We start from the raw sequence: 23,785 nt of genomic DNA, 5'->3' as shown, positions 1-23,785 counted from the left end.
TGTATAAACAGCAGTATAGAAACAATATCAGCATTTTGACAACTTAAAAAAAACTTTTTTTAAATAGAAAAGGCAAAATGGATTTGTGAAAATTTTGATTACTAATGTATAATACATTTTTGAAGTCCTTTACCACAAAATAGTTGGCTGATGGTATTTAAAAAAATTAGGTAGTTATAATTAGACTGTGAATCCCTTTTCAATGAGAATAAGTAAACAGTGTTTGAGTTTTTACCGTGTGTAGGGTTGATATTCAACATTTTGAAAGTAAGCAAATTATCTTTAAATACCAATTCCATATTACTCTTTTACATGTATAGCCTTGTGAAATTATGTGTTTAGTGGAGAGGGGAATATTATCTTTGACATAGAACTGCTGTTGAAGTAATGATATCGTTGATAAAATAATGAATATATTCAGAAATAACAGCATAGACAAGTTGTATGATTCCAATTTAGTTCGTGGGTGTGTCTTCAATTTCATATAGCCAAAGATCAATATGCAAAACTTGTTTCTCAAAAATTTAATGTCCTGATGCTAACATTTAAAAAAAATAAACCAATAAAGAGACTGTTTAAAATTGTACTTTGCTAATTAAATTAGAATTTATTTACAAAATGCAGAGATCATGACACACTGTCCTTTCCTTGCAGAATAGAGGATCTTTTAGACACCAATTCAACATTATTGTGTCCACTAAGGGTGGATCAGGAGGTTTTTATTTCCTTATAGAATTTTAAAATATTCACTATGTCAGGAAATCAGGAAGTATTTCAGCAACTTTCTTCCTGAGCTCGTTAATACGTTGTTCCTTTTTCTTCTCCTCCCTGATGACCATCGGCAAGGTCTTCCAAGCCATGAAAGCTGACTTGGCTATCCTCCTGTAGGTAAGAAATACAATAGAACAGTTTCACAGTAAGGTTTAAATTAAGGTATTTTAGTTATTCTAACAGACTATCAATGGAAAAGATGTAGATAGTACCTCTGATTATGTTCTGTTCCAATTCTTTCCTTTTCCCATGATGCAGTCTTTTCTATCATTACATAGTCACACCAGGCAAGAAATGTGGATCTTCTTAGAACTGTCAGATAGTGTTGATTTGCTCTCACTTCCATAATGTTGGTATATTCATTATACTGTATTAGAATATCATATCAATGGGGGGGGGGGGGAGAAGAGTACAATAGAATAAATGTATCATCCAATAGGATTTATGGTTGGTCTTTTATCCCTGCACCATTTTCTTGCTTAAAAAATTGGATCTCCCTTAATCCCCTTTAAAATCTGAAAATCTCTATCTTTTGCATATACTCAATGACTGAGTCTCCCCAGCTCTACTGAGATGTGAATTTCAAAGATTCAACACCTTCTTTTGAACACTTATAATAAGAATTCTAACACAAGGAAGTTGTCTGAGTCTTTAAGCTATCTCATTAGTTTCATTCCCCTCTGTTTCCCTGGAGTCTTGCAATTCTTTTTCTTTCATACTTTCCCTCTGTTCTTTTACCCCCTTTGTATAGGGAAGTGGCAATTTACCATAGCTTACCTTACTAGTATATCCTGGGGATGTACAACAGCACTTTTTCCCATTGTTTTGTTAATTCAGTATTGTTTAAAGTAGCTACTCTAAATAACATTAAGATCTACGCCATTCTTTTAGCAGCCCGAGCTCTGAAATATGCTGTCCTATTGGATTTCATGTGGAGCCCAACGGTGGGTGAAGTGTCTCAGCTCTAGCCACCCACCTGCATGACTGTGAGGATCTGTACTTTAACCCATACCCTGAAACCCTGTGTTTAATGTCTCAACAGATTTGCTTTTACATGAAGTACCTAGGCTAAAATATCAAAGGATATTTTGTTCATGACAATAAGTAAATCACTTGAATGATATTAAATCCCTAACTCTGCCTGGAAAGTCAATCACTTTTGTATGCTGTGGAAGAAATGGCCTGTTACTTGTTTGAAATACTTCCTCCTCCACCCACACTTTTACTTTCACCTGTGATATTTAAATATTTTACATTGAACTTATTTTCAGACGATTCAAGTTGGAAAGTTGGCCATCATCTTGCTGCCTTCTACCTAGCCTGATGTGAAATTTATAGTGATGAATTGGCTACTGAAGCAACACTTCCAGATTTTACTCAGGCTTCATTTATTTGATCTCCAGCAAAGTAAACATCTGTTTATTTGCACATCAGTTATTAGGTACTGTAAACCTCTATTAATTTGGCACACTCAGGACTTGGGTTCTAGGCCAGCAGATTTTTAATGGACTATTGGATGCTATTCCTTTAATTCACTTTCATTTTGATGTTACGCAGTAGATTAATAGCTTCCAGTCTATGCAATAAAGGAACCGTAGACCCCAGTAAATGGAACGAGCTCAGAAAACAGCATCCAGTAAGGCAAAAGCCAAACCTGGAGGGATTACTGGATCTTTACTGTAGTTGTTTGTTTTCTTGAAGAGCTGTTACTAAATGGTGAGGTGAGAGGTTTTGGGGTTTTATTAAATTAGTACAATCTTACCACCATATGGATCACTTCATTTATGCGCACTGCTCTTTTACAAGCTAATGGCTAAAATTCAACTGTTATTCCCTGCATTTTATTAATCTTAATGTTGCTCATACAGCTCCTCTATCTTGTGTGCAAATCTGGACATGTGAACAAGCACTTGGTGTGGATCTGCTGGAGTCTCCACTGTGTGGAAATGAAACCTTGCCATAACCTGAAGAGGACTAGTACCTGGAATCACTTTCCTCCTTCAGATTGCATTTCTTTGTTTCAGAATACAGCAAGGAACAGGGCATCTGACCCACAATGTTGTACTGAACTGAGTAATTCAATGCCCATCTAAGTTAATCCTTCTGCCTACACATTGTCCATATCCTTCCATTTCATTCCCTGCACTTACACGTGGCTGTCCAAGGAGCTCCTGGATGCCTCTCGTGTATCTCCTCCTCCACTGGCAACACATTCCAGGCACCCACCACTGTTTGCTCTCCCCACCCACCTTAAAGGATGCCCTCTGCTATTAGACAATTCAACCCTGGGAGAAAGATACCAGCTGTGTATCCACCCCTTTGATATTCTAGAGAAAACATCATGTTTGCCCAGCCTCTCCTTACAATAACTGAGTCAGCATCTTGGTAAACCCTTTCAAAAGCCTCCCCATTCTTCCTATAATGGGAGAACTGAAAGCAGTGCACCAAATATTATAAAACTGCAACATAACTTACTGACTCTTGAACTCAGTTCTTCAATTACTAAAAGCAAGCATACCTTATGCCTTCTTTACCACTTTATCAACCTGTGTAGCCACTTTAAATAATAATGTAGTAGTATCCCCTTGTATCTGACCTCAAAGTGCAAAGCTTCACATTTTGCTTGGTTATACTCTCCCTGCCATTTCTCTAAACATACCTGCTAATAATCTATATCCTGCAGTGTCCTTTGCCAGTCTTCTATGCTGTCTACATCACCAATGATAACACAAACAGTAGAGGGCTGATAACAGATCCCAGTGAAACAGCACTTGTCACAGAGTTTCACCTAAAACAAGTCCATTAACCACTACACTGTCTTCTAAAGGGAAGCCAATTGTGAATCCAAATGGCCAATTCACCATGGATCCCATGTTTCTTAATATTCTAGACGAGCCTCCTGCAAGGGCCCTTATAAAATGGCTTACTCAAGACCATGTAGACAACATCCACAGCTGCTTTCAACAATCACCTCCGTCACCTGCTTGAAAAACCCAATCAAGTTAGTAAGACAAACTTGCCTTGCACAAAGCCACATTGACTGTACCTAATTAGGATTTATGAGCATTTAGAAAACCATGGCCTATCCCTTAGAATCCTCTCCATATCTCCTTTACCACCGACACAAGACTCACCAGTGTGTGGTTGCCATTTCCCTTTTAATAATGGAACAACAGTAGTTACTCACCAGTCTTCCAAACCTCTCGACATTCAAGGTTCCTTTACCTTGCCATCCTTGTCCTTCCTCCTTACTGAAACACAGCAGTCCTGTACCCTGTGCAGTTGGTCTTTAAACACCCCAAAAATGTCAGATGTGTCCAAAAGCAGCCATTCCCAATTAACTTACTCTAATTCCTAACATTCTAATAATTCGCTGTGCTCCGTAATAACACTTTCACGAGATTGGTACTTATCCATATTTATAGCTATCTCTAAATTTAAGGAGTTTTGATCACTGTTCCCTGACTGAGATCAGTTAGCTGGCCAGATTCATTAACCAGTTATTGGTATTAGAGTTCTTAAGAAGTCATTGAAAACTGTTTAAATCTTGAAAGATAGCTGAATTAAAATTTCAAATGTTAAGCAAATTCAAAACAGTTAAGCTATCAAATAGTCAATGAAAGAACTGAAGGTAACACCCACCTTTAGCCAATTGTTCCAACACCTTTTAAGAAGAATCTCATTGTAAACTTTTTCAGCTTTGGATTTCTTTTCAGATAGTGACTCTGTTACATTCTGGTGCCAGGTACATAGGCACTGCCTTAGGAGTGAAGAGGTATGGTGATCTTCTGCAAGCTTATTAAAATAAAATGACAGCATGAAATAACTAATGGTGTGAATAACTGTATGATCTATTTGTATGACCATTTCTAAAGACAAACTACCACAAAAATTGCCCTTGGTAATAGATATAACAACTCTCCCTTTTGCCCAAAGAATGTGCTGTAAAGGAATGTTATTGCAATCATCATGATTTGACTGATACAAATGAAATAATTCAACACTTTATGCAAATAGCTTAAAAAACCAATTGGTCACATATTCAAGATAGCACATGTTAACATTGTTGAGCAAGAGATTTCAACACAAGCTTAAAAATAATTTTAAGAAAGCACTCTCCAGTGGGATCAGAGACCATTTGATTCAGAGGTGAACTATTTGCCAATTTTGCAATTTATTATCAACAGATACAAGCTGCAGCTTTGAATCAGATGTTTGTTTGTTAGAAACTACATCCTTTTAAACAGAGATTTTTTGAGATAGCAGATGTTGAAACTGTTTTTGTAGAATATTATTCAGAAATAAAATTAAAAAGCTTCTCTCAGGGGACAGTTAACTCCTTAAAGAGTTCTATTGATTTCTTTATCCCTGTAGCACCCACCCTATCTTGTGCCATTTTCCAGCATGGCATTGAACTGATATTTCACAAAAAATGCACAAAAATTTTACTTGAATCACATTAAATTCATAGGACCACAGAATTAGTACAATTCCAAAGCAACGATACAGGAGATGCATCAACTTTATATTCAAAGAATATTTTGATGTTAAATCCCTCTACAATTAATCTTAGTTTACCATAATGAACCTGACTTTTAGGCGTCATTATACCAAAATATTAGCTGTTATAACATACAACAATTCACAGTGCAAAGTATGTCAGAAGCCATAGCTGAATCTAACCTCAATATAGGCAAACAATTTTTTTTCATAGAAACATACAGCAACAGAAACAGGATCTCATGATCCACCTCAGGACCATATTTCTGCACTTTGATTCAAGCAGCTATCTTTGCCTTTCCTCAGTATATTTTCCTTCATAATTAATGGTTAGAAAAGACAATTTTTGAGAGCTGTTTCCAATTTCACATCACAATACGTACACATTGTATTCAAACAGCCTGGTTGGACAAATTAACCAGTGAATTCCTCTGTCAAGTGATTTGAAACAATGAAGAGGTCAAAAGGATAAACTAACTCCCAAATCCAGACTGTGGGTAGGCAAACAATATTTTCTTTCTCCTTACCTATCCTACTTTTTCCTTCCAGAATCACAATAGCTGGAGATCCAGATTAGAAAACTTACACTTAAAGTAATACAAAAGGTTGGAATTCTGAAACAGGACAATGCTGAAATTAAATAATGTTTAAGGCAACAGCTGTTATGAAGGAGACAATTAATGTTCCATCTACAACATTTCCAGTGCTTTTTCATGCATCTTGCATATTTCACTGATGTGTAGGCCTCCGTTAGTCTCAATAGACCATGGATTTGCGCCTTAGTAAGTTTTCAGGGCACAAGCCTGGGCAGGGTTTTTTTTTAAGGAAGACTGGCAGTTACCCAAGCTGCAAGTCTCCCCTCTCCACGCCACCAATGTTGTCCAAGAGAAGGGCATTATGACCCATACAGCTTGGCACCGGTGTCATCGCAGAGCAATGTGTGGTTAAGTACCTTGCTCAAGGACACACACGCAGCCTCAGCCAAGGCTCGAATTAGCGACATTCAGATCACTAGACAAACACCCTAACCACTGATGTACTCTGCAACTGACAATAAAACAGATCGTCATATTTCCTACAAATCAAAGTGCAATTATTTACTAAATTTAAAAATGCTTTGCACATGAAATCCACCCATCTAAAAGCACTCCATCCAGCAACATCACCACCAATCATCTCTTTACTTATACAGCAATATCAAAGTTCACATCTCCACTATTGTTTTGGAAGTTCTTGCCAAACATTGGCTACACTTATGAACAACGATTGTTATCAATCTTAAAATTGAAATTTATTTTCTTTTTCATCCCATAATTTATCCAAAAATAACATACAAGACTTAATTTTTCTGCCATTTGCTAACTTGGATTCTTATGCTAAGCTCACCTCGTACACATCAGGATGAAGTGCAAGAACTTCTAGTCTTTCCTCACATTTAGCATTTTCTGCACTTGAATCTCCCTGCATCACGGTTGTGACTAACACAACTTACCTTCGTGTTTTGCTTGGAGATTTCGAGCAGCTTTCGCCAAGGCTTCAGACCTCGTTTATTCAAAAGAAAATCCTGATAGTGCTTTTCTGCTGCAGACTTGATTTGTCTTTGTTTTTCCAACCACGCCTGCTTCTCAATTTCTTTCTGAAATGACATTAGGAAAATAAGACACTCAGTGTATAACTTTTCGGGTCGAGACCCTTCATCAGGACCTAAAACGTTGACTGCTCATTTCAACGGATGCTGCCCGACCTGCTGAGTTCATCCAGCTTGTTTGTACGTCTTGATTTGACCACAGCATCTGCAGTATACTTTGTGTTTACAGTGTATAACTTGCAGTCTATTATTTATGCACGATATTGTAGTTAATGTTGATCTGTGGTTTTTCTTAAAAGATTCAAAGTTATTTATGCTTATAAAGAAGTAAATTGATTTGGATTTCTAGTCAGTGGAAGATGGATAACATTTGCTGTGAACTTCAAAGGAAGTTGTCACAAATGCTTAGCAGGGTCCATGTTCTCAATGTGAGTTGCTGCCCCACATTTTCTATAGTAGATTTGTGAATGGAGCAAGACTGAAGTCATTACTTTCAGATAGCAAATGATATTGACCTGGTTCCAACTGGTTGTTGGCCAGTGACTCTGCAGTTAATGGCTGGGTGATTGCACTTTGCATGTCAACGCATTCTAGACTTACACATCTACACACTGCAGCACAGAACAGGCTCGTGATCCAAGTCTGGGGATTGATCTTAATTATACTGAAGTGTGGGCTGTATGAACTTGGTACTTTCTCCCTCAGATTTTATGCATCACTATCGACGTTTCTGTTGTAAACCAACTTATTTGCAAGGTCTAACCAGTTTGGAAGGAAAAGATAAATAAGGCCAACTATTTTTCTTTTCCCCGCTATTTAAATTAATTAAACAGTTTTCATTAAGCATTTTAAAACATCCAATTGGGAAAAAATGCATCCCAATTGTTTCTAAGTATTTCTGCTGATCAGAGACACTTCAAAGCAATGGAAATGGCTGCCATGACACTAGGAGCAGAAAACGTCTGTAATGGGTAAATGAAATGGGCAGACTAGCAAAGGCTGCTGAGAACACAATTCAAGCCACTGTTTAAACTTCAGCTATGAAATATTACTGCATTAAACAAACTTTATTTCAAATGCAACACCTCATTGAGGATCTAAATTATTGAAAAAAATTAATGCAGTATTTTATTCATTACTCTTATCAAATGGGCAGTTTTAACTGGATGGAAATCAAATAGAACAAGTATAAATTAATTATATCTGTGGCAACCTGATTCCCTGCCACAGTCTTTGGCAATAATTCAACTTTATCTTCATTCAACCAAACTCACAGATAAAAAAAAGTGAGATTTTGGTTAATCCTGTTTATTTTGGAAGGGTATTTATATTCTGGCACTCATGATCATATCAATTACCTTGCTCCAAGTTACTTAACACCATGATCTTCCCTGCTGTGTCAGAAATATCAATTAATTTAAACAAAGAAAAATACTATTTATCTAGTCGTCTGCAGCCTCATTTTGAATGACTTCACTACCTACCATCTCCCTTTTTAGACCATTAAACTCAATTGGCCTTGTAATTCTTACAGTTTGCTGATCAAACTCTGGACCATTGGTCAAATTTAGTTTCATTGAAACACAGAAAATGACAGAAGTAATTTGGCCATTCAAATCTGTTCAACAATTTAATCTAATCAAGTTTGATCACCAATCTTTGTCCCTATATCCCTAATTCCCTTTAACCCAGAGATTCCCAAACTTTTATGGGTTACCGCCACCTTGGCACCCAGACCAGATCCACATGACTCCTTCCCTCTTTTTAGCCATTACATAAAAACTATAAAGAATTTTGATTTATGACGCACACTGAATGACAACAGGAACTGTAAATTCGAAACAGTGGCAAATAATTGAAAAAAGCAAATATCTAAAAATAATTTTTTTATTTAATTATAGTAGAAACAATTTTTGTCATCCATTTTAGAGTGTATATTAGTAGTCCAACTATTCACTGCTGCATTGCTTTTTCATCTTTCAATGAAATGTATGGACTTGGTGCAGTGATATCAGCTTCTCAACATCAGGACGAATGTCACTCAGAAGCAGTCTCAGATCCCCACGTTCAGTAATTTGCAGTCTGTTTTGTTACTTTGAAAGAAGTTGGGCTACTTCACTGAAACTGCACTCCACTAAATACGATGTTAGAAAGTCAATAAAGAATATTTTGACCTTTTTCCACAGCAGAGGATAGCATTTAGAGATTTCTTTCTGCAACTACAATTCTTGATATAATTTTTGAACCTCAGTCATTTTGTAGTGAGGCAAGTTCTTACTCCATCCTTACTGTTAATTCCTCATTACAAGTGTTCAGGGATATATTTATTATCCAATCTGGAATTTGGATCGCAAGAAGATCCTGAAATCTGAGAGACTCCCTTAGCTTCAGCATAGCTATGGAAAAGGATAAAAACAGACAAAATGGGAAAGTGCTTAACTGGGGAAGGGCTAACTATGAAGGGACGAGGCAGGAACTAGCAAGAGTAAATTGGAAACAGATGTTCAAGGATGAAAGCACAGAAGTAATGTGGAGGAAGTTTAGGAACCACTTGTGCTGGGTTCAGGATAGGTGTGTCCCACTAAGGCAAGGAAAAAATGGTAGGAAAAGGGAACTGTGGCTGACGAAACACGTGAGGCAACTTGTCAAGAGGAAGAAGGAAGCATATGTTAGATACAAGAAGCAGGAAGCAGGAGGGGCACATGAGAAATATAGGGTAGCCAGGAAGGAGCTAAAGAAAGGACTTAGGAGAGCTCGAAGGGGGCATGAGAAGGCCTTGGCATGTAGGATTAAGGAGAACCCCAAGGCGTTCTATGCATATGTGAAGAACAGAAGGATGATAAGAATGAAGATGGGACTGCTAAAGGATAAGGAAGGCAACATGTGCCTGGAGGCAGAGGAGGTTGGGGAGGTCTTAAATGAATATTTTGCTTCAGTATTCACAAGTGAAAAGGACCTTGATCAGGGTGTCAAAATAGAACAAGCATGTGTGCTGGACAATGTGGAGATTAAGGAAAAACAAGTGTTGGATCTTCTTAAAGACATCAAGATTGGTAAGTCCCCAGGGCCAGATGTGATATACCCCAGGTTGCTGTGGGAAGTGAGAGAAGAGATTGCTGGAGCAGTAGTTATGATCTTTGAATCCTCTTTGGCTGCAGGGGAGGTACCGGAGGATTGGAGAATGGCAAATGAAGTACCCTTGTTTAAAAAAGGTAATAGGGAAAATCCTGGGAATTACAGACTGTTGAGTCTTACATTGGTGGACTGCAAATTATTGGAAAGGATTCTTAAGGATAGGATCTACGAGCATTTGGAGAAGTACAGTCAAGGATAGTCAACATGGCTTTGTGAAGGGAGGGTCATGCCTCACGAGCCTAATTGAGTTTTTTGAAGAGGTAACAAAAGAAATTGATGAGAGTAGGGTGGTAGATGTGATCTACGTGGATTTTAGTAAGGCATTTGACAAGGTCCCCCACGAGAGACTCATCCAGAAAGTCATGAGGCATGGGATCAGTGGAACCTTGACTGTTTGGATCAAAAATTGGCTTACAGGAAGAAAGCAGGGGGTAGTAGTGGAAGGAAAGTATTCTGCCTGGAGGTCAGTGACAAGTGGAGTACCGCAAGGATCTGTCCTGGGACTCCTGCTCTTTGTGAGTTTTATAAATGACCTGGATGAAGAGGCGGAAGGATGGGTGAGTAAGTTTGCAGATGACACAAAGATTGGAGGAGTTGTGGATGGAGCTGTAGGTTGTCGAAGGTTACAAGAGGATATAGAGAGGATGCAGGGTTGGGCAGAAAAGTGGCAGATGGAGTTCAATCCAGATAAGTGTGAGGTGATGCATTTTGCAAGGACAAACCAGAAGGCTTAGTACAGGGTAATGGTCGGTTACTTAAAAGTGTGGATGAACAGAGGGACCTTGGGGTTCAAATCCATATATCCCTCAAGGTTGCTGCACAGGTTGTTAGGATAGTTATGAAGGCCTATGGGGTGCTAGATTTCTTTAATAGGGGATTGAGTTCAAGAGCAGAGAGGTCATGTTACAACTCTACAAATCTCTGGTGAGACCACACTTAAGAGTATTGTGTTCAATTCTGGTCACCTCATTAAGGGAAGGTTGTGGAAGCTATGGAGAGGGTGCAGAGGAGATCTACCAAGATGTTGCCTGGATTGGAAAACAAGTCTTATGAGGCAAGGTTAGCAGAGCTGGGACTTTTCTCTTTGGAGCATAGAAGAATGAGAGATGACTTGATCGAGGTCTACAAGATTATGAGAGGCATAGATAGGGTGGATAGCCAGTACCTGTTTCTCAGGGCACGAATAGGAAACACCAGAGGGTATATGTACAAAGTTAAGGGAGGGAAGTTTAGGGGAGGCATCAGGGGTAAGTTTTTTTTACACAGAGGGTTGTGGGTGCCTGGAATGACTTGCCAGGGATGGTGGTGGAGGCTAAAACATTAGGGGTATTTAAGAGCCTCTTGGACAGGCACATGGATGAAAGAAAAATAGAGGGTTACTGGGTAATGTGGGTTTAATACTTTTTTTTAGGAATATATGGGTTGGCAGAACATCAAGGGCCAAAGGGCCTGTACTGTGCTGTAGTATTCTAGTGTCGCTTTGACATGTCTTCATGCAGCTCACCCAGGTGGGCACAATATGCTTGAAGATAATCATCTGGTATTATTTCATTCTCTTCCAACTCAGGCTCAGAAATTGAAAAAGGTTACAACAGCCTATGTTGCACATAAATAGGGTTAACTTAGACAGAAATGTGGAGATTACTGATTTGACTTTGATAAGATTCATATCACTTCCTCGCAATTGAAGATTGATTTCATTAAATTTTGTGAATAATTCTGATAAATAAGCAACACCATGCCTAATATTCTTGAGTAGATTATGGAATGAAGCATTTGAGTCTTCAAAAGCACATTAAGCATCTTGGGCAGTTTCATTTCGAGAGCCATCTAACTTCTGTGTGCAACAGCAAATGTTCAAACTGTTCATCATTCTCAATACAAACCTCTCAAAATTGAGAGAATGGGACTTGATTCTATTTACCTCTGTGATAGCAGTATTTAATTATTTTAGGCTTTTCATGACAAGATGTAGTCTGTGAATTACATGGTGAATGGTAAATGTTAGGCACAGTAATGACCCCATGGTAGTGTCCTGTCATTGATGGTGCCCTAAATGTTGCATAAGCAAAAATGTCGGTGAGTGGAATACCCTTCTGTTTGAAAAATTACTCAACAACCCGAAATATTCACTCCCACTTCATATCTGTTTCTAGTTCCCTTACAAATAATAACGCTTGAACAATGGAGGAGGTACCTAATAAATTGGCCACTTAATGTATGCGTATATTAAATCTGCATTGCTGCAACTGGCTTCCATGGTAAAGATTTCTGTAGTTTATCAGTCTTTGGGTGAATAAATTTCTCCTTATCTGTCTCTTCTTGATTAGCCAGGGCATCAAAGGGTATGGAGTGAAGGCAGGGGAGTGGGGATGACTGGAAGAATTGGATGAGCCCATGATTGAATAATGGAGCACACTCAATGGGCTGAATGGCCTTCTGCTCCTATATCTTATGGTTTTATAGTCTTAAATGGTCTGCCTGCACCATATCCTTGAGGTGTGCCCTGGATTTTTGATTTCTGCAACATCAGGAACATCTAGTTGTCCAATCCTGTCAGAATCTTGTATGTTTCATGAGGTTTTATCTCATTCTCAACTCTAGGAACTGGAAGCCCAATCTTTCTAATCTCTCCCTATATGCAAATCCTGCCACCCCAAGAATCGGTCCAATGACTATTGACTTCAGTCCCTCCTTGGCAGCATCTTTCTTGTGATGAGACTGACATTTTTGCACAAATCTCAAGGTGCTGTCTTGCTGTAGCTCTGTACAATTTTAACAAAAAATTTATACAGAGCCTTGGCGGGACCTCTAAAATGAAGAGTGACAAACCAGACCCCTCTGAAATGCCTGCTGCACCTGTATGTTTACTTTCATGAACTTAAGAGGCACCCAAACCTCATTACAGCACTCTCTTTACTAATCTGTCGCTGTTGGGATAATAACCTGCCCCCATTTGCCACCAAAATAAACAATCTCACATTTATCCACATGATAGTACATCTGCTATGCGTTTGCTCATTCATTGTCTATTGTCTATTGTCATTCAGCCTATCCAAATCACAATGGAGCATCTCCACATCCACATCACAGCTTACACTCCCACCCAGCTTTACACTGTTTACATATTTGGAGACAGCATTTCATTGTTCATCTTAGTCATTAAGGACAACTCTTAAAGAACAAAAACTAATCGAGAGAAGAGCCGGGATTCCGTCCATTTATTTGGGACATAATGCAGCTTAACTGGGGCAGGAGACTGTTGCCAAACACTTTCTATAACCAACATCAGTAACATCCATGTTTTGTGGCCATTAGACACCACACAGTGGACAGTTTTAACTAGCGTCATTTGTGTATTTATATTCAAAATGCAGTGATTTTTGTCACTGATAGCTGGCGAGTAATAAATGGTAAGTGGTGTTGTCAACAAACTTAAATGCAGCATTGGAGCTGTACTTAGCTGCAGAATTGTACAAAGAGAGTAAAGCGGGGAGCTAAGTACGCAGCCTTATGGCACACCTGTGTTTGACTGATCCTGTCACTATTTTATAAATACTCCACTACTGCATCTTAAATGTCGTCAAGCTAGCTGCTCTACAATTCCCTGTTTTTCAAATACCGGTAGTAAGGTTATATGTTACAAGGCTATAATCCATAGAATATTGGAAAATAACTACCAATGCATCCAGTATTTTGATGGTCACTTCCTCAAGTACTCTGTCATGCAGTTTTATGATTTAATATTGATTATAGTTAGAGAGTTTAATGTAGAGGCTTTAATGTAAATACAATTGATTTACCAAAACACTTTTGATACTGTTATATTGAATTTGGTAGATACTTTACTCTAAAGAGCAATAAACAAAGATGTATCTCAAAATGCTTACACTACATAAAGGATTCTGTTTAATTGCAGTGTAATAGGGAACCATGTCTAACAATTCACCAGATTGCTAACAGACTGCTAACAAGCTGTTCAGTCCACCTCATCCGTGCAGACCATAAATAATGCATCCACTCAATCCCTTTAATCAGCAGTTGGCTTTCAATGCCTTGGTGATTCAAATGCAGGTTCAGATACATGTTGCATGAACTGAGTCTTATTAGTTCTGTTGGCCAGTGAATGAAATGAGCACAAAGCCAGGAAAACACATGCCTATCCGTCTATTGTAGGCACCTACAGTATGTATCCCACATTTCAAAGATCCAATGGTAACAGTGCATTACTTCTAACTTAGAACTACTTTCTCCTCTTTACAAACACAAACTTGAATGAGGTACATGGCTCCTCTCCTTCAATTTATGCACAAATTGAGTTGATATAAATAAAACTCAAACATTTTAATTTGGGATAAATAATGTTTACAATAATTGTTTTATAAATGGATCCTGAATAATTGGCCCTTTGGTTTATTGGGGCAGCCATTTATTTGGGACATCACTTAAAGAAAATAACCAGGATTTACTTTGTTTATTTGGAACACTATGCCACTTAATTGGGGCAGGAGGCAAACAGTTGCCAAACAGTTTCTAACTAGCGTCAGTCACACATTTCAATAGCTGTTAGACACTACACTGTGCTTACAACAGTAAGTTTTTAAAAAGCGTCAGTTTCATGTTTTTGTGTTCAAGCAGCAGTGACTTCTGTTACTGATAGTTGACAACAAATAAGCAGTAAGACAATTCAGAACTGGTTTGCGCACTGTGGTTTCAAGCATTCAGGCTTGGACATGCCAGAACTGCCTGGGAGTGAAAACGAAATGGCTTCACTACTTCAGCAAGTTAGAAACTACGAAGGTATTGACAATCATCTCGAATATTACAAAGAAAATGAAGAATTTGGAGGATGCAATCATCTAAAACATTGTATATATTATCTGTACGAGGTGTCTGTGCTGATTTTGTTCATTGTGAGGTGAGGGCCTCCATCGGTCAGACTTGACCATGGATATTATGTCCCAGCTGTCTAGATAGGCAAGCCTGGGCAGTACAATATGAAGGGCAAGCTGTTGTCCATGCAGCAAGCTCCCCCTCTCCACACAATTGATGAAGCCAAAGGAACTGCAGAGACTGATACAATTTGGCAGGAGTTGCCAGTCAGCATTGAACTCAACATAGGACTGCCTTATGGACTCCAGTTCCAGATGTTCTCTTGGGGTTTACTCCTGAAGCACTTCCCCATGAGTGGGTATAGCTGCAAGGCAGCGGAGGTTTGAGATCAGTTTTCCTTCTCCTAGATAAGCTGCCAACAATGGCTGATGAGCCCCATCTACCTGAAGCGACTGGTTTTAAGGTGCCAGTAACCCGCCTTTGCCCCTTCGCCTGTCAGTAGAAATGGTTCTGCTGGGCTTAGTAGCTAAGCCACACATGAAGGCCAGGAACTGGAATTGGTTGTCAGAGGCTATTTGAGGTGTACACCATTGGGAGCATTTAATAGGTAGTGGGAGTTAGTCCCCATTAACACCCCCCGGCTATAACAACCTTATGTGTTCAACAGAATATGGCAGACAAACTCCTCCATCGATAACTATTAAGAACTAATAAATAGTTTTAGAGTATTTTAGAGGAATTGGTAGTGTTCTAATTTAAATACATAATTCATTACTAAGTTAAGTGGTAGTTAGTCTATTTGTTAAACCTTTTGACTATTCCATGAAACTTGGGCCGATTAATTGAGCCAAATTGTACCGTTCCCAATTAACCAGAATCCACTGTATTCAAAATCCAAACAGGAAAAAATGAATACTTAGTAAATTGTCAACAACTTCCAAGCTATACTGTTTAGCATCAGTTTGCAAATTTGTACCTGTCTCTGTAATCTTTTCTCCTCACGCTTCTTTTCTAACAATGCTTGTTTCTCAGCATCCTGCTGCATTCGTCGTTCTTCCTCTTCAGCTCTCAAGTGTGCCTTGAGGCAAACATAAATACAAAATGTTTTTCAATACCACACAATCGAGAGCAATTCAAACATTATTCCACACAGAAATGTTATTTTAAAATGTCACAATTTAATGCTGCTGTTGTCACTTGTAGTGTTTGAGGAAGTAACTGGCAGGATAGACAAAGGAGAGTCAGTGGATGTTGTTTACTTGGATGTTCAGAAGGCCTTTGACAAGGTGCCACACGAGGTAGAAACCCCTGGTATTACAAAAAAGAAACTAGCATGGATAGAAGACTGGCTGATTGGCTGGAAGTAAAGAGTGGGGATAAAGGAGGCCTTTTCTGGTTGACCGGTGACCTATAGTGTTCTGCAAGGGTAGGTGTTGAGTCTGCAACTTTTCACTGATCTGGATGTTACTGGCTTTGTGGCCAAGTTTGCAACAATACAAAGATAGGTGGTAGGGGCAGGTACTGCTGAGGAAGCAGAGAGTCTGCAAAAGGATGATTATGAGAATGGGCAAAGTAGTGGCAGATGGAATACCATGCAGGGAAGGGGATGGTCATGCACTTTGGTAGAAGGAATGAAGATGTAGACTATTTTCTAAATGGGGAGAAAATTCAAAAGTCAAAAGTGCAAAGGGACTTGGGAGTCCTCGTGCAGGATTCCTTAGAGGTTAATTTGCAAATTGAGTGGATAATGAGGAAGGTGAATGCAATGTTGACATTCATTTGCAGAGGACTAGAATATAAAAGCATGGATGAAATTCTGAGACTTTATAATGTGTTGACCAGACCACATTTTAAGTATTGTGAGGAGTTTTGGGGTGCATTAGCTAAGGAAGGATGTGCTGGCATTGAAGAGGGTCTTGAGGAGGTTTAAAAAGAATGACCCAGGAATGAAAAGGTTAACATATGAGGAGTGTTTGATGACTGGGGGTCTGTACTCACTGGAATTTATAAGAATGAGGGGAGACCTTATTGAAACCTAATGTATTTTGAAAGGCCTAAACATTGACTGGAGATGAGGAAGATGTTTTCAATAGTGGTTGAGTCGAGGACTAGGGGGTACGGCCCCAGAATAGAAGGGTTTCCCTTTAGAACAGAGAAGAGGAGGAATTTCTTTAACCAGAGAGTGCTGAATCTGTGGAATTCATTGGCATGGATGGCTGTGGAGGCCAAGTCTTCAGGTATATTTAAAGAGGAGATGATGGGTTCTTGATTAATAAGGTTACAGGGAGAAGGCAGAAGGATGTGGTTGAGAGTGAAAATAAATGATCGAGTGGCGGAGCAGACCAGATTTCTGCTCCTATGTCTTACAGTTTAGCACATGATGTGAATGAGAGAAAATGTGAGAATCCCAACCATCACTACAGGAGAGCAAGCGGGAGAAAGTTGGGGGATCTAATATCTGAGGTGCTTATTTTCTTCCTAGTCTGTTTTTATTAAATACAGCATCAAAACACTAAATTAATAAGTGTGAACATTTTCTTGACTTTCTCGTTAGTTAGAAAGTGAATTTAGAGAGAAAGTGTAGAAAATACTACATTTACACAGCACCTTTCAATGTCCCAGGCCACCTCAAAAAGTAGTTAATTGTGTATTTTTAAAAAGTAGACAATGCCGTAACAAGGGGAAATGTGCCATTTTGCTTCCAGCAAGCATCTGAAAAGTTCCCATAGAATAATGAAGAGATAATCTGCTTAAGGGTTAAATATCATCCAGAACTCAGGCCAGCTTGATGTCATTAAGCAGTGGATTACATTAAATGATAAAGCAGGAAAATAAAACAATCTTTAAACCCACAAGTTTCTCTTCTTCCCTTTTTCTTTTGAGCTCTTCCACTTCTTTTCTTTTTGCCAGGCGCTGCCTTGCTCGCTCCTCCATTGCTGAGAAAATATTCAAATTGCTTTTTAAAAGAATTAGCAAGCAAATGGATAGCTTTGTATTAATTATTCAATGGTCACCAGTATAACTGGTCATTTCACGCAATACAATTTCTAGGATCATATAAGAAAGCATCACTAATTTCGTGCGCAGTATTAATTTGTCTTTGTCAAAAAATACTAAAATTATAGGAAGATCATACAAGTATAGTTCATTTGCTGATTAGTGCACCTTTTGAACACAAATCCTAATCCACCAGAGATGCCTCCTAACTTGCCCTCTCCCCATCAACATTGCCTTTTAAGTGTATAATGCCCATACTGTATATATAGCCACTCATTGGAAGAGATTATTCAAAGACCAAATAATAGCTAAACCAAATACCATACAAAGCTCAATGCCCACTCTTATCACCAACTATGAATGTGCTTGTCCACTATTATAAGACCATAAGATACTGTATATGATCAGAATTAGGCCATCTGGTCCATCGAGTCTGCTCTGCCACTTTGTCATGGCTGATCCAATTTTCCTCTCAGGCCCAATCCCCTGCCTTCTCGCCGTATCCCTTCATGCCCAGACCAATCAAGATTCTATCAACCTCTACCTTGAATATATATATATATATATAAAGACAGCATTCAGGGGTAGAAACTAAAAATGCCTACTCTTTCACTTGGTTTCCTGTAAGGATATCAATTTTAAATGGACCGATAACTAACTCATGAAAATATGTGCCTACTGGTCAACTTAATAACCCCAAGTATACACAAATAAGATGAAAGCAGAGAACAAAAGGTTTGATTACACCCTAATTGCACAACCAGCTTTATAGGGGAAATGGAGCAGCAACACACAAACAAAATAGACAGTAATGTTACGTGAACCACCAAATAACCAGCAATAAAAGCATGACTGCATACCTTTGACGATTGGGTGAGGTGAAATCAAGTTATGATTGGTTTTGCTACAATTGGTACTGCTTGTGGGACAATTGGATTCCTCAGCTAATGAAGGACAATTTAATCTGTAGGAGAATAAAATCAAATAACATTGTCAATGTCAGTGTTTATAACTGCACAAATTCTTCTCAGCCTCTTTATAAAATCTTATTAGATGATCAGGAATTTAAGAAAAGGACTTATTTTCAGAGGTCATTTCTTGCAAGATTTAGCTTGTTTCCCCTCCTTTTGGAATGTGGGTATTGCTAATCTCTAACTATCCTTGAGATGGTGTTAGTAAGCCAACTTGAACTGCTATTATGAATTACCTACAATATTGTACAATTTACAGGATTTATACCCAGCGATAATGAAGGAATTACAAAACCTTTCCAGGATCACACATCAGCGGGAATGAGCAAGAATGGCAGATTTCTTAACCAGATTTAAGCGAACCACTTGGGATTTTTTGACAATCCCATAGCTTCATACTCATTATTAATTACAAAATACATTTCAAAATCAATTACAAATACATTTGTAATTACAAAATACTTTGTTTTGATTAACCAAACTCAAATTCCACAATATCACCGAGTCTTTTGAAAAAAAAAAATAAGAGGAATGTAACATTACTTGAATTTATGCTCAGTAGCGTCTTTCATTTCAAGTTGCACATTTCCAGCGGGTCTTCTACCATGAGTATGCGGCTCAACGTGCATCTTTTGTGTTGCATTAACAATTGCAGTGGTGATGGCCGAAGCTAATTTTGCCTCTTGCTGTAGGATTGTTAACTGTTGCTTCTCCTGCAGTTCTTCAATGATGTACTGTTTTTCCTGAAGTAGCTTTTTTTGATCCTCAATGACTTGCTGTTGGAATGCATGGCGATGTTTAAAGTTGTCCTGAATTACCTTCCCAGTACTGCCAAAATTGGGCTCATGAAGTTCAAGATCCCCACCTGAGATTTTACTCATATTTTGCAGATGTGTTATATCCTCGGAGTTTAGTGCTGCATGCTGGCGGGTAACCTGCCAAGCAAATTTTGGTCCTGCAGCTATAAGTTGGTGAGCTTTGCTGTCATCTGTCATTGGCGAAGGATCTTGTTTCTTCATCGCCACCTGAGATTTCGTTTTGAAATAATGTAAATTATAAACTTCTACAATAAATTTAATAATATCAGTCTTCAAACATTTTTAAATAGAATACTTCTGTATAAATTCCATCCAGTTCTCAAAGTAGATGAGGACAAAAAAAATTAAGATAAATAATAAATAAAATACCCCGATGTCACGTTATTCTGTACTTGCAGTCAAAGACAAACAAAACTGAAGCATCAGTAGGCAGATGGGCCCTTTGATTCTCATGCTCTCTTCTCATACCCTATGATACCTTTACTTTTTAAATGTCTTTCTGGTTTGAATATATTCAATGACTTCATCTCCATAGTTCTCTGATCGGAGAATTCCAAAGAGCCACAACTCTCTTGAATTCCTCCTAATCTCTATCTGAACGCTCCGTTATTTTGACATCTATTTTGGACTCCCTCACAGTTGGGAAACAGCCTCTGAGCATCTACCTTGTGAATCCCCCTCAGAATTTTACAGTCTTCAATAAGATCAGTTTTAAATTCCAACGCACATAGGCTCATCCTTTCCTCGAGGTATTCCTGCACGGCATGCACACCCTTCTTTAAGAACAGACCAATACTAAAAACACTAGTGTTTGATGAAGTTCCATCAAATGTTCTCATTTTAATTGTCGTACCTGTATGATTAGTTTATGTTTCATATACCCTGAATCCTTTTATTACTGGAACATTTTGTCCACTCTGTTTAAATAACAATTTGTTTTTGCATTCTTACTTCCAAAGTGGATACCCTCACAGTTTCACATGATTATTGCATCTGCCTGATTCCTGATACTCGCTGAACCTATCTATGTCCCTTCTGTAGGCTTGGAATCCTCCTCGCAGCTTCCAACTTACACTGCTTCAACCACTCCCACTTTAACCTCTGTGTCTGTGGCCTCTTGCAGCAATTTTCCAAGGAAGTGTAACACAGAAGGGAGTATAGCCCTGTAAAGTGAGTATAGGTGGTTAAGGAAGAAGATAAAAGCAGGATATTGTGGTTAGTAATCTCTGTATTACTTCCCATGCAAGTCCTCATCAGTGTAACCATAGGACAATGCAGCAAATGAATGCATGGTTGAAAAATTGGTGTAGGCAGCAGGGATTCAAGTTTTTTGGCCCATTAAGATCTCTTCTGGGGCAAATGGTGGGAAAGGGAACAGTGGTCTGGCAGTCAGATTTGTAAGTGTTGGCTACTAAGGTGGGTTTGAACTAGTTTGGTGGGGACTGGGAGCATGGAAACAAATGACAGGCTGGAATGTTCTGTAGAAGTTAGTGACAGCAGGTCAAACAGACGTGACAGGCAGGACAAAGAAAACACCACAGCAGCTATATTTCATTACGAGTTTGAGGAGATTTAGTATGTCACCGAAGAGACTCAAAAATTTCTACAGGTTCTGTCGAGAGCATTCTAACTGGCTGCATCACCATTTAGTATGGGGGGGGGGGGGGCTACTGCACAGAATTAAAATAAGCTGCAGAGAGCTGTAAACTTAGCTCCATCATGGGCACTAGCCTCCATAGTATCCAGGACACCTTCAAGGAGCCATGCCTCAAAAAGACAGCATCAATCATTACGGACCCCCATCACCCAGGTCATGTCGTTCTCATTGTTACCATCAAAGAGGTACAGAAGCCTGAAAGCTCAAGCTCAACGACTCAGGGACAGCTGCTTGCCCTCTGCCATCCAATGTTTGATGGACATTGAACCCATAAACACCACACCACTAATTCTTTGTTTTTATTTTTGCACTACTTACTTAATTAATTAAATATATATACATATATATATATATATATATATATATATAGTATAGCTTTGTACTGCTGCCACAAAGACAATAAATTCCACAGCATATGCTGGTGATATTAAAACTGATTCTGATTCTAACACTGGCAGTGAGAGGATTACCTATTGGATTATGTTGTATTTATTTCAATGCAAGAGGTCTGACCTTAGGCAGGTGACCTTAGGGCTTGCATATTATAGCCATTACTGAAACGTGGTTACGGGAGGAACAGAACTGACAGCTCAATGTTTCAGGATACAGGTGCATTAGGTGGGACAGCAGCAGCCAAAGATGAAAATACTGAAGGGTCTGTGAGGTATGATGGGTGGAACTGAAAAATAAGAAGGGGATGATCACCCTTTTGGAATTGAACTCTAGCAGCCCAAATAGTCAACAGGAATTAGAGGAACATATATGCAGGCAGACTGTGCAGAGTTGCAGAATAATACGGTTGCCATAGTAGAGGATCTTAACTGTTCTACCAAATACTGGGACTGCCATATTGTTAAGGGCTTAGATGGGGTGGAATCTATTAAGTGTGTTTACGAAAGTTAGGAAAGCTTTCCTACCACTGATAGGAGGCTCACTGGCCAATATTAGCCTGGATTTTCCCATTTCACTTCTTGAAAAAGGCACATTTACTACCCCCAATCTTTCAGGACCTTACTGGCTGCTAGTAAAGAAGCTAAGTTCATTGTCAAAGCCACAGTGATCTCCTCATTTGCTGGTGGGTGGTTGGGTGGGTGAGGGAGGGGGATGAAGTGAGAAGCTCGAAGGTGATAGGTATTAAAGTTAAAGGGCTGACAAAGAAGAAATCTCATAGGAAAGGAGAGTGGACCATGGGAGAAAGGGAAGGAGGAAGGACACCAGAAGGAGGCAATGGGCAGGTGAAAAGGGAAGGTGCAAGAGGGGACCAAGATGGGGATCTGAAAAAGAGAGAAGGGGAAGGGGAAGGGGTGAGAAGTTGATGGAAGTTGGAGAAATCAATGTTCATGCCATTAGGTTCAAAGCTAACCAGAAGGAATATGAGGTATTGCTTCTCCATCTTGAGTTTGGCCTTGGCAGTAGAGGAGGCCATGAATTGACATGTCAGAATGGGAGTGGGATACAGAATTAACATTTTGTGGTTACTGGGACATCCCACCTGTTGTGGCAGAAGGAGAGAAGGTGCTTGACGAAGTGGTCACCAAACAATCCTTCCAGGTGAAGCAATACTTCATCTGCAAGTCTGCTGGGGTTATCTACAGTATGTGGTGCTCCTAATGTGGCCTCCTTTACTTCTGTGAGGACTGATGTAGATTGGGGGGCTGCTCTGACTGGAGGTTTGTATGCTAAGTGTTTGGTCAGAGGTAGCGTGGTAAAGTGGATCAGCAAATTACAGATGACACCAAGATTGAGGGCTAGTGGACACCAATGAAAACTAATCAAAATTTGCAACAGGGTCTGGACCAAACGGGAAACTGGGCTGTAAAGTTAACAGATGCAATTTAATGCAGTCAAGTATGAGGGGTTGCACTTTGGGAGGACAAACTAGGGTAGAACTTACACAGTGTACAGTACAACACTGAGGAGTGCAGTAGAACAAAGGGTTCTTGGAATACAGCAATAACTCCTTGAGAATGGCGTTCACAGGTTGATAGGGTCATAAAGGGGGCTTTTGAAACACTGGCCTTCATAAGTAGAGTATTGAATACAGGAGTTGGGATGTTATGTTGAAGTTGTGTAAGACTTGGTGAGGCCAATTTAGAGTATTGTGTGCAGCTTTGATCACCTATCTACAGGAAAGATATTAATAATATTAAAAGAGCACAGAGAAAATTTACAAGAATATTGCTGGAACTTCAAGACCTGAGTTACAGGAAAAAGCTGAATAGGTTAGAACTTGATTCCCTGAAGTGTTGGAGAATGAGTCAGTATAAGTGGCTGAAGCAGCTACAAATGCAATATTTAAGAGGCGTTTGGATAGGGTCATGGAGGGGAGGGGCTTTGGAGGGTTATGAGCCGAATGCAAGCAACTGGCAATAGCGGGGAGGAAGCTGTGGTCAGCGTGGACCTGTAGGGGTAAAGGATTTGTTTCCATCCTGCAGTACTCTGAAACCATGCTACCTACATTCTCATCTACATCATTACAATTAAAAAAATAATGTTTTCACTATCTACAATATCA

General features: G+C 39.1%; 1 protein-coding gene across 3 annotated transcripts in view; it reads right to left on the bottom strand.

Moving 5' to 3' along the window:
- Nucleotides 1–550: 550 nt before the first annotated feature.
- The window catches only part of ccdc191 (coiled-coil domain containing 191), a 60,618-nt gene continuing 37,383 nt past the window's right edge, over nucleotides 551–23,785 (bottom strand). For all 3 annotated transcript variants that reach the window (XM_073045737.1, XM_073045736.1, XM_073045738.1), the window contains 8 exons: nucleotides 19,339–19,820; nucleotides 18,685–18,788; nucleotides 17,681–17,763; nucleotides 15,804–15,905; nucleotides 6,764–6,907; nucleotides 4,414–4,566; nucleotides 984–1,138; nucleotides 551–882 (listed from right to left, as the gene is read on the bottom strand). In XM_073045737.1, coding sequence (XP_072901838.1) covers nucleotides 750–882; nucleotides 984–1,138; nucleotides 4,414–4,566; nucleotides 6,764–6,907; nucleotides 15,804–15,905; nucleotides 17,681–17,763; nucleotides 18,685–18,788; nucleotides 19,339–19,820 — 1,356 coding nt within the window. In that variant the 3' untranslated portion in view covers nucleotides 551–749. The remainder of the gene's footprint in view (nucleotides 883–983; nucleotides 1,139–4,413; nucleotides 4,567–6,763; nucleotides 6,908–15,803; nucleotides 15,906–17,680; nucleotides 17,764–18,684; nucleotides 18,789–19,338; nucleotides 19,821–23,785) is intronic.

Source organism: Hemitrygon akajei, chromosome 5, assembly GCF_048418815.1.
Source record: "Hemitrygon akajei chromosome 5, sHemAka1.3, whole genome shotgun sequence".
Classification (NCBI taxonomy): domain Eukaryota; kingdom Metazoa; phylum Chordata; class Chondrichthyes; order Myliobatiformes; family Dasyatidae; genus Hemitrygon; species Hemitrygon akajei.
The sequence above is the reverse complement of the archived record's forward strand: the minus strand, read 5'-3'. Positions and strand labels throughout refer to the sequence as shown.